Here is a 15,375-nt window from a genome sequence, read left to right on the forward strand (position 1 = left end):
GGGTATGAGTTGGCATTTAATTAATAAAGAAAGATAGTTTAGGGACTACTAGACTTAGGTGGCGTATGTCATGATTACAAATTAAAGTTTAGGAATTAAGGGGGACACGTGGCACCACGAATAACCACAGAATCAAAACGAAGCGTTTGGGGTTTTCCATTTCCCAAATACGAGTGAGTTCTTTGGCGGGATAATCAGAGGGACACTACTACGTATATAATATCCCTAGAAGGTTGCCAAAAAAAACCCACAATTCAAACTCAATTACTCCATTTTTACTGATGTTTGGCTGGAAATTTGGTGAATCCTTGGAGCAGAAGAAGGCGAAGATAGCGAAACTCACAATGACACCTTTGACCACTTCCACGGCTAAGTCTAGACATTTCTTGTCATCAACAAATATATTATTATTGTTTAAATCTTCTAAAATTGAACAAATACTAATCACCTTAATTCCTAATTTTATTGCAGATACTTTGGTAGGAACTTCCTTCTTCACTACTGTAGTTGTAGTTTTTTTTTTTTCAAAGGATTTTTTCTTAATTTTCTGATGGTTTTAGTGGCTACAAACAACATTTTATATAGCCACTTTTGAAAAGTTTAAGGCTAGTTTTTTTTTTTTTTTGTTTTATTTATTTTTTCATTCCTTCGGAATTAAATGCAAACCCCCTAAATTTCAAGCTGCCATTTTGTTGCAATTGAAATTGTCCATGTAAACATGCAGACCCCTAATCTTTAGTAGAAAATATGTGTAGTCCCTAAACTTTGGCTGACTAAGTGCTAGAAGTCCCTAAACTTTGGCTTAGTTGGCTTGGACATCTCTAAACTTTGATGACTAGGAAGTTCCTCCACTAGAAATGGTGAGGCAAGGGTGGTAGAGGGACCAATTTGCTTCATTTGAGAGATGAGGGACCAAATGTGCAACTAATGGCAAAGTTAAGGGATCGTATTTTAGCTTAACTCATCAATTTTCTTTATTATGCACTGATAGGCTAAAGTCGTATCACCTAATCAAAAGTATTACCTAAATCCTCTAACTAAAGTAGATAGGGAAGTAGGGTCGAATCCACAGGGAAACTGGTCTTTCTATTCCTAATTAATTAATTATAATCTAAATTATTAAGGTAACCAATTTGTTGTTTTTGATATGAAACTATACTACGGAGATTAAGTTTAGGGAGAAAATCAATAATAAAAAGGCCTAGGGTCACAGGTTCACCAACAATTAATATTCCGGGATAAAACATAACAATCAATAATCAACATTGCACAAATAACATGATTAATAGGCTCTCGCAATTTATTAACCAACATAGATCTAACAGGCTCTCACAATTTACTAGATCTAAGTTCCTATTGAAAATAGCCTTTAATATCAAATTAACATCTGCTCGATTCATCAATTCAATATTGCTAAACATTCACAATCAAATTACATCTGCTCGATTCATAATCCAATTGCAAAGAATTAAAACAATTCAATAAGAAATTATCATGCAATATCAATAATCAACAATAACAAATTATCCCTTCATATTAATTATGGATCCCCATAAACCCTAGAATTAAACTACTCGGACATAATTAAATCTAAACTAAACGAAGCAATAAAAGTAGTCATGATAGAGTAAAGAAATAAAATAAATAACTGAGATTAAAAGAGAAGAAATCGTTACCAAAGTTAAAAGAAACAAGAGTTGTAGAGAGAGAAAATAATACTAAGAGTTTAAGAGAAGAGAGAAAGAGAAAAGTTAGAGAGAGAAAAGAGAGAGTAAGGGAAGGGAGAAAAGAATTCCCCCCTAAATTCGCTTAACAAAAGCGTATTTATACTAAGCTAGAAAATCCTAAGTTAAAACAAATTAAATGACGCTTAAAACGTCCTCCAGAAACACGCGCCCGATCGGGCGAGGCACCGCCCGATCGGCGCGCTATCGGGCGGATCATCGGGCGGACACCTTTGGGCCGCTTGGACTCCTCGTTTGGGCTCGTAACTTGGCCCAAACCAAATATCCTCTTTGGGGCTTAAATCATTCGGTCCAAATGCCTCGTCTTCACACAAGTCGAGCCCTTATTCACCGGCTTGATTACTCTAACCGATCTTGGGCTATGAAAGATGGTCGTGCTCCTCCAATGCTCGTAGTTGCTCCATAAAATCCCGGGAAAATGCTCCAAAGGTGCAATTCCCTACAAAACTCAACCAAAACTACGAAAACACTAGAAAATACATATTAGTAATAAAAGTGGCTCTAAAAAGCCAAAAACACTACTAATTATGACCAAGGGACGGGGGTAAAATACTATATAAAATAGACATATCATGCACCTTATAAATTGAACTCCGTTTTTAATATTTATGATTTTTGGAAAGGAAAAACAACATGCAATAGACTGATTATGTACAATTATAAATTGTTGACATAATTGCTGACACGGATGATGTCACGTTAACATCATGATAATGTCATTGTACAAAAATGCAAATGTGCTTTGTAATATACTTATAATACTTCTATTTCTTCTAATAAGTGTTGCAACTTTAAGTTAACAAAAGGGATCCATATCTATTTTTGACAAGAAAGTTGACTATAAAAACAGTGTTAATGTAATTAGCTATTATACACGGTTTGTCGCCCATTATATTAGTCTTGTTGCTTAATGTTGTTTTCTAGGCCAGCCTTTGAGTTAGTTGTTAACATGAGATAATTAAATTAATTTTATGGTGAGATTGTTGACAACAGAAATAATGCTTCTCATGAGGCTTAGCTTGCAATAGCTTGCATATTAGATTTCTGCTGCCTTTACTTTTGAGCTAGCCATTTTGACCATACGAGTACAGTGAAAAGGCATGGAGTTGACTTCAAGCTGATGTTTCCTTTAACAAGAAGTTGTACATACAACACTTTCTGTAATAACTATGAACTCAAAAGTCAACCCTTTATTTGTTTCATAGATTGATGAAGAAAATTATGTATTCATATATGTGGACATGGAAACCAAGCTATTGACATATGAGTAGTGTTAGCTTCCAATGAAAGAAATGATTCTTAATGTTTCAATTGATTATTATACTTATGTAAATAATCAAACCATTAAGATGAAAGGTAAGCAATGTACAAGTTAGGGATTTATTTATTAGAATGTTTGAAAAAACTAATTAATAAGCTAATAGCCTAATACATATAACGAATAAGGCTTAGTATAATTGGGGTTGGAGATTTATTAATTACTTATAATAGCCTTGAGTTCATAAGATTGAATCTTCTCAACTGCGATACTTGGGAGGTGATGATTCATCACTCTTTCACCTTTCATGTACTGTGTCTAACTCGTCGCAAATAATCTATAGATAAAAATAATATGAGGATTGAAGATCTGGCTACAGTCCTTAGCTTTAAACCACTAAAGAAAAAAACTATTACATATGGAGTATTTAAAATGCTATATTATATAGTTGTGATTGATCCATTTGACATACATTGCCTTTATATATTAAGATAGATTGCCATTTCCTTTAGATAAATGAACAACTAATGGATTTTGGAATACATTGACAATTTGGATTATTCTTATAAACGTACACCCTATGCTAGATACAGTACGTACACATAATTAACATTAGAGAATAGATTTAATCTATTTCGGCCTCAGCATAGGGAAAATATATGATTTATTCTTATAAACGTACACCGTTTCATAATGTTCGTCCCATTTACGTAAATCGATGCAAATCTTTGATAACAAATATCTTTAATCTCACACTGGAAAAAAATTATAAAAATTAGATATTAAAAAAGTACTCATCGAGACGAATAAAACTAGATTTTATATGACTATGATTGTTATTATATAAAGAGAGAAATTTAGAAGATTCCCTCTAATTTTTAAGAGTTAAAAGATTCTAAATGAAACTAATATTATAAAACGGAGGGAATATATGAATTATTTTTATTATTGATGTTCTAAGGGAATATATATGATCTTCAAGAATCTAGCTACTTCTTCAAGAATCTCTTTTGTAATCTCTTGGTACTAACAAGTTATTTCACTTGTAAACGTTGAGCATACTAGTATATTGAGCTGAGCCTCATGTTTCGTATTAGGGACCTTGTTATTCAAGTAATTAATTCAACATGCATGCAACTTACTTCCCTACAATTCAAGATACACACAAACTTCCATTTTACTTTTAGTCATCTCTCAAAAGAAACCCCTAGTATTATACGTAGTATATTCAAACACACTTCATGCATTATTATTGTCTCCAAATAAAGTAACCCCATAACCGTCCTTTATCCTTTTTTACAAGTTTAAATACAATTTTAGAGTCAACTACCTACTTTCCTATATATTCCCTTATAAATACCTTCATTATTTACTCTTACATCTTAAACCAACCTAACATTAAAACATCTACCTTCCTTTTACTCACCTCTATTCCGCCTTCCTCTCCTCCAATCCTTCTCAATAACTTACAAGAAGATAATATCAAATGTCGTCGAGGATGATGAAGACGGTAGTGAAGGCATTCGCCTTGATAGCTACCACCATGCTAATAGCCACAATCGCCTTCAATTCCATTAGTATCAAATATGAACAACAAGATCACCCTAATGGAGTAGAAAAGGACAACATCGCGTTCCCTTCTAGGAGGGTGAGCCGGTTCTTAGCCGAGAGTGATTACAACCGTCATGGAAGAAGCTTAAAGCCGGCGGATCATTGTCACAAGGACTACGAGGTGTGCGACGCCATGTACGGGAAGAACTTCACGTGTTGTGGAAACAAGTGTTTTGATCTAACCATTGATCAGAAGAATTGTGGAGGTTGCCATAACAAGTGCAAGTTTACTAATGAATGTTGTGATGGAAAGTGCGTAGACAAAACCTATGACAAAAGACATTGTGGGAGGTGTAACAACAAGTGTTTGCCTGGACAATTATGCGTTTATGGGTTGTGTGACTATGCTTGATTTAATTTACTACTTGCTATTATGCAATTGTACAACATATTTTTTTGGTTATGATGGAAATTTTTTCCGTATATAATTTTTGATGCTACAATTATACTTATATCTTGTAACCCCTTTATTACAACAAAATATATATTGTATATAAAATTTTGATCAAAATTTGTTCCTAATGTATGATTGGATCAATCTTTTATTTAGTATAATCTTCCAATTCAATCTCTAGCTAAACTTACTCATGATGATTAATGAGCTTTTATATATAGGAGAAATAATCAAACTATTTAAAGAAAAACATAATATAAGTATACGATACATTGCTGAGTAAAAGCACCTTTTAATCTTATGACAATCAAAATATGAACTTTCATAGGAAAAATCAAACTATTAAACGATGAACATAAGTATACAAAATATTGCTGATTACCTGAGTAACTTTGTTAAATCTTTTTGAAAAAAGCTTATGTTACAAACATAAGTATGGGAGAGTCCACCTTATAGCTTTAATATATTTTTTGTATGGAAATTTAATACGTGTATACTCAAAATTGGGTGTCCGATTTTCATAGAGTTTGTTTACACTCTTTCTAAGTTAAGATAAAATAAGCCCATAAAAAGTATATACTTCGTAATTTCAAATGATAAATACCATGCAATTTATATTAAAGAAATTTGTCACATGTCAGACCACCTCTATAGGCATTAATTTGCGTTAAATGTGACAACCAAAAAAAACTTACTGACTATATTCCGTAAGTCAATCTCTCTACTACCTTACCCTTAATTCTCATGACGAAAGAATATATTGTTCAAGCCTGCTGTCAATAATTATTATGTATTTATGTGTATATTTAGTAAATACACAATCTCTCTACTACCTTTAATTCTTATGAAGAAAGAATAATGAAAGAAAGAAAGGAATATTATTATATTGTTCTCTTCACCAAAATAAATTTATTGTACAAATTTGATAACTGATAATGCATGGTTTTTATTAATTGCAGCTTACTTATGGGTTAGAGATTATATTTACTCATTATGTAGGGCTTGTTTGGCATCATTTTTGGTTTTCAGTTTCCTGTTTTTTTGAAAACCAAAAACCAAAAACAGGAAACAAGAAAAAGGTGTTTTCACTTTTCTGTTGTCAGTTTTCAAAATTATCATGATTTTAATAAGTTTATATAATTTTTGATTCATTATGGGACATATATCATATACTTTTAAAAAACAAAAAACCAAAAAACAGAAAACCACAGCAATGCCAAACGAATCTGTAGTTACTGATTTTTGATTAATTTATTACTCAGTATTATATTTTGTTATGTGAAGCTGATACTAAATTTGACTAATTAATTAAACTTAATTCTATTGTTTAAAATAACTTTTACTAAGTAAACCTTGTTGCTGAAGAGTAAACCTATTGTTGAAGATCGAGAGTATTATGTAAGATTGAATAATGTAGCTAGGTATATATATATAGTAGGTTAAACCTATACATAGGTCACATACATCATTATTGTGTTCAAAGCATCTATATTTGCAATTTTGAAATTATTCGCATACATGCATTATATTTTTGGTTTTTTCAAACAAGTTTTGTGACTTAAAGGAAGTGAAAGATTACATATTTGTGTTAACACTAAAAGTTTACTACTATATATACAAAAAACAAAGAAAATAAGATCGATCTAATTAGTCACACGGTTAGTCGCCCATTAGTCTTGTTGCTTAATTAATGTTGTTTTCCTTGCACCCTTTGAGTTGTTAACAGGAGATAATTATATTAATGTTATATTGACAACAGAAATAATAATGCTTCTCATTTCACACTTGTTTCATTCTTGAGGCTTAGCTTGCAATAGCTTGCATATTAGGTTTCTGCTTTACTTTATTGAGCTAGCCATTTTAACAATACGAGTACATGGAAGATGCATGGAGTTGACTTTAAGCTGATGTTTCCTGTAACAAGAAGTTGAACATACACCACTTTATTATTTGATTAAGAACTCAAAAGTCAACCCTTTATTTGGTAATAGATTGAAGAATAATGTATGCATTGATTTCATTCATAAGGACAAGGAAATCAAGTTATTGACCTATGAATAATGTTAGCTTCCAATGGAAGAAATGAAAACACTAATCAAGTTAAAGTATATATATGGATTTTTTTAAAACGTTGGGTAAAATTAAGAAGCTAATTACATGTGTTAAAATACTAGGATCATTTACCAAAATGGCTAATTTAACAAAATTATTTCCCAAAATGGCTAATTTAACAAATTATTTCCCAAAATGGCTAATTATAAATTTTAATTCCAAAACTAGCTAAATTATTTACTTGGTAGAAAATTATCTATTTCTTATTTTCCTTTAACTAAAAAGGTTCACTTTTTTGTTGTTTATTTTTATTTTTTATTTTTATTTTTTATTTTTTTTTATTTTAATTTTTTAATTTTGTTTGTTTTGGGTTTTTTTTTAAAAAAATTTTTCCTCTTTTTTTAGTTGGAAAATTTAAGGGCCAGTAATTTTGTACGTTACGTAGTATATGGTCTTTTAATTCCGATTTGCCAACATTTCACCTTACTAAAAGATTGATTGTAACATCAATTACATACACAAGGGGCCAGGGCCGGGTTAGAGCGAGGCAGATTTGACAAATGAGTAGTTTTCTTCTGCCAATGATCAACATCTAATGGATTTTGGAATAGGAATTTTGAATTATTCTTAAAAACATGCACCCTATACATGATACTTTACGCATTAATGTTAGGAGCTAGGTGAATTATTTAGTTATCTTTTCTGACCCTTATATAGGGAAAAAGGTGCATGACTTATTGATGTGCTATTAATTAGTTAGTAATTAGAGGATATAATCTGATCTTCAAGAATCTCTTTTGTAATCTCTTGGTACTAAGCAGCCTTGTTCACTTGTAGACGTAGAATGAGCCTCATGCATCGTATTAGGGACCTTATTGTTAAAGTAATTTAAACATGCATGCAACTTAACTTATTACTTCCCTACTATTCAAGATACACACAAACTTCCATTTTTAGTTATCTCTCAATAAAGCCTCTAGTATAGTAGTATTCAAAGATTTCAAACACACCTTCCTATTCCTTTTTTAGAATAGTTTACCAACTTTAAAGTCAACTTCGTTCTTTACTTTTTACACCCTTATAAATACATTCAATTCCTCGATCTTACATCTTAAGCCAACTTAAATTACAACTCATCATACCTCACTATTTCTATTTTCCCTTAGCTAGCTCACCTCAGCTTGCTTCCGCCTTCCTCACCTCGGACTCTTCTCAATAAATAAAAAAAGATGTCGTCGAGGATGATGATGAAGGCAGTGAAGGCATTCGCCTTGATAGCTATCACCATGGTAATGGCCACCATTGCTTTCAATTCCATCAGTATCAAATATGATCACCAAGATTATAACCCTAACCCTAATGAAGAAGAGGAGAACATTTCTCTACTACTTCCTTCTAAGAGGGTTAGCCGGTTCCTAGCCGAGAGTGACTACAACCACCATGGAAGAAGCTTAAAGCCCGCGGATCATTGCCACAAGGACTATGAGGTTTGTGACATCAAGTATGGGACGAACTTCACATGTTGTGGAAACAAGTGTTTCGATCTCACCATTGATCAGAAGAACTGTGGAGGTTGCCATAACAAGTGCAAGTTTACTAATGAATGTTGTGATGGAAAGTGCGTAGACAAAACCTATGATAAGAGACATTGTGGCAAATGTAACCACAAGTGTTTGGATGGATAATTATGTGTTTATGGATTGTGTGACTATGCTTGATTTAATACTTGCTCTTACGAAATTGTATACCACATTATGGATTTGATTTGGATGGAAAATTCTACGTATGTCATTTGATCAGCTAGTATGTATAAGCATTATGTAACGTGAAATTCTGATCATTTGGTCTCCTCATAAAAAGGGTCTCCTAATTAATAATGTTTCCTCTAATTATTGTCTTTATTTATTAAAAAAAAAGAACATTTAATTTTGGCTGGAATGAACTTGTTCCAATAGTATATGATCCGAGCTAAAGTAATAACATTAAATCCTATGAAAAATTACATCTAGTTAATACTAATCATTTTTTCTTGTTAATTCATAAGTTACTTATATTAATTATATGGGGTGTATGCTTGATTGCTAGTCAATTATATATGATTATATAGCTGATTAATGATATGATGAATACTAATTCTAATTTCTTTGATTTACTAGACTACTGGTTGACTAGTAGTCAATTTAACTATCCAAGGGATGAATGGCTAGAATGAGACAGTTGCATACATGTCATTTCTGTGCAGCAAAAAACATAATAAATACATATCATATAGTAAGTCTTGTGTGCGACTAGCCACACATAGTATGACATTATGACCACACTTGTTTATAAAAATAATTATTTTATGTTAATATGAGAAACCCCCATTATTCATGGCGGTAGTCTTAATTTGCCCATAGAGTAACCCCAATTCATTAGATGCAAGTAACATCAATTAATTTAAAAAGTAAGCGATCACTCTATTTGATCATTCGAGTAACCCTCTTTCTTTTTTTTTCGACTATTGAAATGTTAAATCTATTTATTTCTAAGAATAATCCCATTTTTCTATTACAATAAACCCTAATCCGTCAAGGTAACCCCATTTAATCATTGTTGCAACTCCCATTATTTAAATTATTGCAGGCTTATATGTGGAATGATCACACCATGTGGTAGCCAGTAGCCACATATTCTAATTTTTATTAACCTTATTAAGGTTTAAAATCATGCATGGAAAAACGTGTTTATAAATGTATCAACCGAAATGAAATAGAGGATGTATATATAAAGATTGCTCAGGGGCATGACAATAATATGCCATGCATGTTCAATTCACCCAAACTCACATGGACTGACTAAATCGATTGTATTGATTAAATCGATTTTATTGACCAAAATTGATTACAACTTATTTCAAATTATTGCAACTAATTATGGATTAGAAATAACGTTTATAGATTAATTATTTAATTATAAAAACTAAATTTTACTCAATTTAGGCCGTGCTAGGTTTGTTATATCTTTTTGTAACTACCCCACAACTATATTGTATACCATACCAAACGTAGCTTGGTTTAATGGTCAAGTTTGTATCTCACAAACAAGAGGTTGTGAGATCAAACCCCACTAAAGACACTTTGGGGGTGGGGATTCCCTTACCCTTCTCCCTCACTTCCAAAGTATCTAGCCCGCTAATCCGGGTCGGGAGGACCTGTGAGAAGTTCCGACTCGGTAGGGCCCTTCTCCTTACCAACCTTAAAAAAAAAACTTTACTGAACTGAAATTATTTTTACTGATTTTCTATTATAATTCTTCTTTAAAAAAACTGAATTTTACTGAACTGAACTTATTTTTACTGAATTGAAATTATTTTTACTTAATATTACTCCCTCCGTTTTTTTTTATTTGCATCACTTGAGATTGCACGGAGTTTTAGAAGAGTAATATAATATTGTGAGTGGGTGAATAAATTATTATGATAAAAGTAATGTGGGGACATGAAAGTGAAAGTATGTGAGAGAGAGTTGTGGGGACCATGAGAGTGAAATGATAAATTAATTTGAGTGGGGTTTAAAATAAGAGAGAGAAATAATAAAATATAGTTTAAAGTTACTATATATATAGAAGTGATGCAAATAAAAAAAAAACAACCATAAATGGGAAGTGATGCAAATAAAAAAACGGAGGGAGTAATTTTTTTTAAGGTGAAGTGAATAGGACCTTATTCACACCCATTTTTAACTTTTACCTTTTCACTTGCGTTAAATCTTATACTTCCTCTATTTTTTAATAGTTGCAACACACACTTTTTCACGGTATTTAAGAAATGTGGGGTTCACATGATATAATACACTTTAAAATAGGGTGAATGATTGTTAGGAGGGTAATACAGTGGGCCAAGTGCTTTAAATAAGGGAAATAATATAGCTTTTCCCCAAATAACTTTTCATTTAAGGTGTGTTGCAAGTATTGTGACATTTTCATTTTAGAGAAGTGTTGCAATTATTTAAAAACGGAGGAAGTACAAGACTATATGCGTATATATGATCGTGCTGAGATCATAGAATCCTCATTCTTCAAGCACTTCAGGTATACAAGAGATCATTAGAAATCTTTTTTCCATGGATCCTGTATCTTTAGTAATCCCTTGGTACTAAGCACATACACCCTTTCCCTCTTTGAGATTTTGCCCCCTAATTTTTAGCACCTTTCACGTTACTATGTTAGGAACCCCATTTTAATCATGTTTTTTCTATTTAAAAAATTGTTTAATAATTTAAATTTGTTTGATTATTTTCCTAGCCTTGCTTTCTCAGTAACTTTAAAATTCAAGTTACGCACAAACTTTCAACTAGTCATCTCACCCCATGTTAATAAAAGTACCCTAATGATTCAAACACACTCCATGCATGCATCACCCCAAATTAACGCAACTCCTTAATTTTTTAAATAAACCTACCAAATTATTTAATTTAAGTCAAACTACTCTACACTTAAGTTTCTTATAAGTACCTTCAACCACCTTAACACAACTAATTAAACTAAAACTAACCATCTTTTCCTTGTTCTCCATACTCTTTCCCTCTCTAATCATTTGTGATCCTTCACAACATCAATCAAATTAGAAATATGTCGTCGACAACAATGAAGACGACAATCAAGGCATTTTTTGTGGTAGCGATCACAATAACTATGGCCCTTATTGTTCTAAGTTCATTTAGTAACAACAATTCGCAACAAGAGCACCACGTCGATGAAGAACAAGGCAACAACAACAACAATAACAACGCGGAGTTTCTCCCTTCTAAGAGGGTTAGCCGGTTCCTAGTCGAAAGTGACTACAACCGTCATGGAAGAAGCTTAAAGCCCGCGGATCATTGTCACAAAGACTACGAGGTTTGCGACGTTATGTATGGTAAGAACTTCACATGTTGTGGAAACAAGTGTTTTGATCTCACCATTGATCAGAAAAATTGTGGAGCTTGCCATAACAAGTGCAAGTTTACTCATGAATGCTGCGACGGAAAGTGCGTAGACAAAACCTATGATAAAAGACATTGTGGGAGGTGTAACAACAAGTGTATGGCAGGACAATTATGTGTTTATGGGATGTGTGATTATGCTTAATTAATCATATTATACATATTAGTTCATTACTCATACGTATTTAATTATTTTGTAAGACGGATATTTTGATCATCCGTTGAGCTAGTACATAAATTGTGATGAAATTTTTTTACTTCTATATATATGAAATTCTTTTGGCAATTAGCCAGATTTGAGATTTAAGAATGAGCTAAAATTTGTTATTGAAAATCCTCAACTGTCTATTTTCATAAAATATAGCACAATGTTTTAAAAGTTTATTATTTTGTTGCTTAAGATGATTCACATACATGTCCCTCTAAAGTTTGGTCCAACTTTCTTATTTTGATCGTCTCGTTGACTTTGCCCCATATACTCATTAGTGCAGAAAGAATAAAATCGACAAAATTTAGAAAATGGCAAGTTAAAAAAAGTGAAAATAATCATTTCATATATAAAGGACAAAGAAAGTAACGGGTGATTCATTTAAGATATTAGGTAGCTAGTTATCTAGATAATGACCTAATAATTTAATTTATACAATTCGTATGTAGTAATACCCAACGTTGTGTAGATGTTGAGAAGACTCTAATGAAGAATATAAAAGATTCATTAATTAATAAACGGAATATGATATATAGCATGAAATTTTTTGAATTCATACACAAAACCCTTTAAAAGTAAAAACACTAAAAAAAAAAATATGGTGTAGGTAAAATATGTCTACTCATAACTCTAATCATCAACTCACGAATTCCTAAATAATTTCCCTCTGAATTTGTAAGAATAAATTTTTTGTTAAAAAATAAATACGAAAATTTGATGAGATTGGTAGCTAGCCCCCCACCCAAAGGCTCTACAATTCTGCAAACAAGAAAATGGGCACTCAACTTGACCACCCAACCTTGGTTACAATGATCTTGAACTTTGGCTTTAGGTTTATTGTTTATAGGAATTGTTTAGTAATTATTGGCCACCAATCTATCTATAAATCTAACTAAAGTAATTACCGCAAATGTCATTACTTTTCACATGTCGAGTTCTTATAAACAATTTTCCCGTCAAAACTAATAATGACATCATTATTTTTTTTCAACATAAATTAAAAATTGAAAATGGTAAATTAATTATACATTTTCCTAACATATTTATATTAAAATTGACTAATTATGTAATTTTCATTGGAGAAACTAAAGGAAGGTCGGACTATTTCATTTTCTTATAAACATTATATTTTTTTCCTACTCCGTATATTTTATACAGATTATATGATTGGGGTTTCCACTCTTTATTAATTTATCAATCTATTAGATTTTGCTTAAATTGTTTGTATTATACACAAATAAGCTAAAATATATTGTTAAAATCGTAATATAATGTTAAAAATCGTGCATCGTACGAGCCTAGTCTAGTTGTATGATTAATTTTCCCACCAAACTGCTAAATTTTAGAATTTTTTTCTTTTTTAAATCTGAATTTCTTTTTAAAATTTTTTTAAAAAAATCTATGAGTATATAACATTAAAAAAAATAAATCTTAAGAATAAACATTATATAAATCCCAATACATATAACCATGTACTATACGTCTATAAGTCCATATTCATTTTAAGCCCGAGCATATAGCTCGGGAATTAACTAGTTGATAATATTAGTAATCCGTATGTCATATATTGATAAAAATTACCGGACACTATCTCTATTTGTGTTTACTTTATGGAAACAAAAATACAAGTTCTCTCAATGATAAACAAAAACTGTTTATTACACGTCATTTTTGTAAATAAATTATGAGTAATAACTTTTACATTAATGTGGGCTCCACAGCTGATGGTGATTGGATGACATTGTTGATAAATTTACAAATTTGTGAGGTGATAAACAAAAATTGTTTATTATTAAGATTAACTGGGACAAGCTCTTTTTTTTTTTCTTCTCTTTTTTTTTAAAAAAAAAAAAAAAAAAAAAAAAAAAAAAAAATTAATGGTGTAAAGATGCAAAAAACGATGGAGTACGAATTTTTCCAATATAATTACACTATTGTACGTGGCACTATTCTATTGCTGTTTGCATCATTAGTTTAACATTTACTTGCGTTACATAATACGCATAACATAAACTAAGGAACCGAGTAATTTTATAATGCGTAATTCCAAAGTTTTGAGTTTAATTTACAGGCTAATTATGATTAGCTTATTTCATGACCAATTTCTTTGATGATTTGCTCACTTCACAAAAAAACGTTTTTGCCCTTTGCTTCATTTTATGGATTGACCAATTATATTCTTTGGTGGTCGGTACTCCATGAATGAGCAACCCTTCCCACCTTTCTTTTTTGTGGTAAAAGCATGATATATTAAATATGCTTAAGGGTCAAAATCTAATACTCCACTTTGTATTTTCTTTTTATTGGATTGCATTTCATGCATTAAAAACATTTTCCAAAATGATATTAATTTATAAATACTTTGTATATAATTATGTTATCATGCATCAATGATTATTAATTTATTATTAATGTTTGTTTTATGTATAATATATAAGGAGTACATTTTTATTTTCTTATTATTTGCATCCTTCAGGACTTTTTTAAAAATAAATAAATAAAATCTATACTATATATTTTGCTTATTTTTCTTCATGCAAACTATATTCAACTTCTTTTACCTAGGAGAAGTATGGCCAGGGCTATATAGTAGCTTATTCAACTACTATCAAAGACTAGCTCGAACCAATGCAAGTTTTATGTGGTTATTCCAATTTGAATTATATTGATTGTTTTTAATTTGGAATGGGCGTTGCTAAAATTGCAATATGGTTGAGTATTTAAAAAAACTTTTAGCTTATTGTGACAAAACAGGAACTCCACTCTTGTCTAACCTTTTGTTGTCAATTAACAAAAGAAAAGAAAAGATAGTCTCAATACTACTACTCCCTAGACAAAAGAGTTATAAGGCTAAACTTGATAAAATCAATCCGACCAAAGTGGAAAATTAGAACTCAATCGAACGACAAAACGCATACGATACTAAATTGTACCAGAAATTAACAAAAATTAGATGGTTATGATCCATGCACTATCTTAGGGTCTGTTCACATTTACTGAACTGAGCTAAGCTGAACTGAACTGAGCTAAGCTGAACTGAACTAAACTGATTGGAGCTAGGGGTGCTTATCGAGCGAGTCGATCACGAGCTGAGGGGTGCTCGACTCAACTCGAAAACTTTTTACATGTGCTCAACTCGTGCT

At 31.3% G+C, this 15,375-nt stretch overlaps 3 protein-coding genes across 3 annotated transcripts; all 3 read left to right on the forward strand.

The window, feature by feature from the left end:
* Window positions 1-4,451: 4,451 nt before the first annotated feature.
* Window positions 4,452-5,004, forward strand: LOC145576911 (stigma-specific STIG1-like protein 3). Its single transcript, XM_081634609.1, has one exon. The coding sequence runs from the start codon at window positions 4,490-4,492 to the stop codon at window positions 4,964-4,966; it is 477 nt and encodes a 158-aa protein (XP_081490735.1). The 5' UTR covers window positions 4,452-4,489; the 3' UTR covers window positions 4,967-5,004.
* A 3,215-nt stretch (window positions 5,005-8,219) lies between these two features.
* On the forward strand, window positions 8,220-8,753 carry LOC145576912 (uncharacterized). Its single transcript, XM_081634611.1, has one exon. The coding sequence runs from the start codon at window positions 8,290-8,292 to the stop codon at window positions 8,743-8,745; it is 456 nt and encodes a 151-aa protein (XP_081490737.1). The 5' UTR covers window positions 8,220-8,289; the 3' UTR covers window positions 8,746-8,753.
* A 2,917-nt stretch (window positions 8,754-11,670) lies between these two features.
* Window positions 11,671-12,305, forward strand: LOC145576913 (uncharacterized). The gene has a single exon (XM_081634612.1). It carries the CDS (start codon window positions 11,672-11,674, stop codon window positions 12,167-12,169), a length of 498 nt encoding a protein of 165 aa, XP_081490738.1. The 5' UTR covers window position 11,671; the 3' UTR covers window positions 12,170-12,305.
* Window positions 12,306-15,375: the final 3,070 nt, after the last annotated feature.

Source organism: Chenopodium album, chromosome 13 (genome assembly GCF_948465745.1).
Source record: "Chenopodium album chromosome 13, dcCheAlbu1.1, whole genome shotgun sequence".
In the NCBI taxonomy this organism is placed as follows: Eukaryota; Viridiplantae; Streptophyta; class Magnoliopsida; order Caryophyllales; family Amaranthaceae; genus Chenopodium; species Chenopodium album.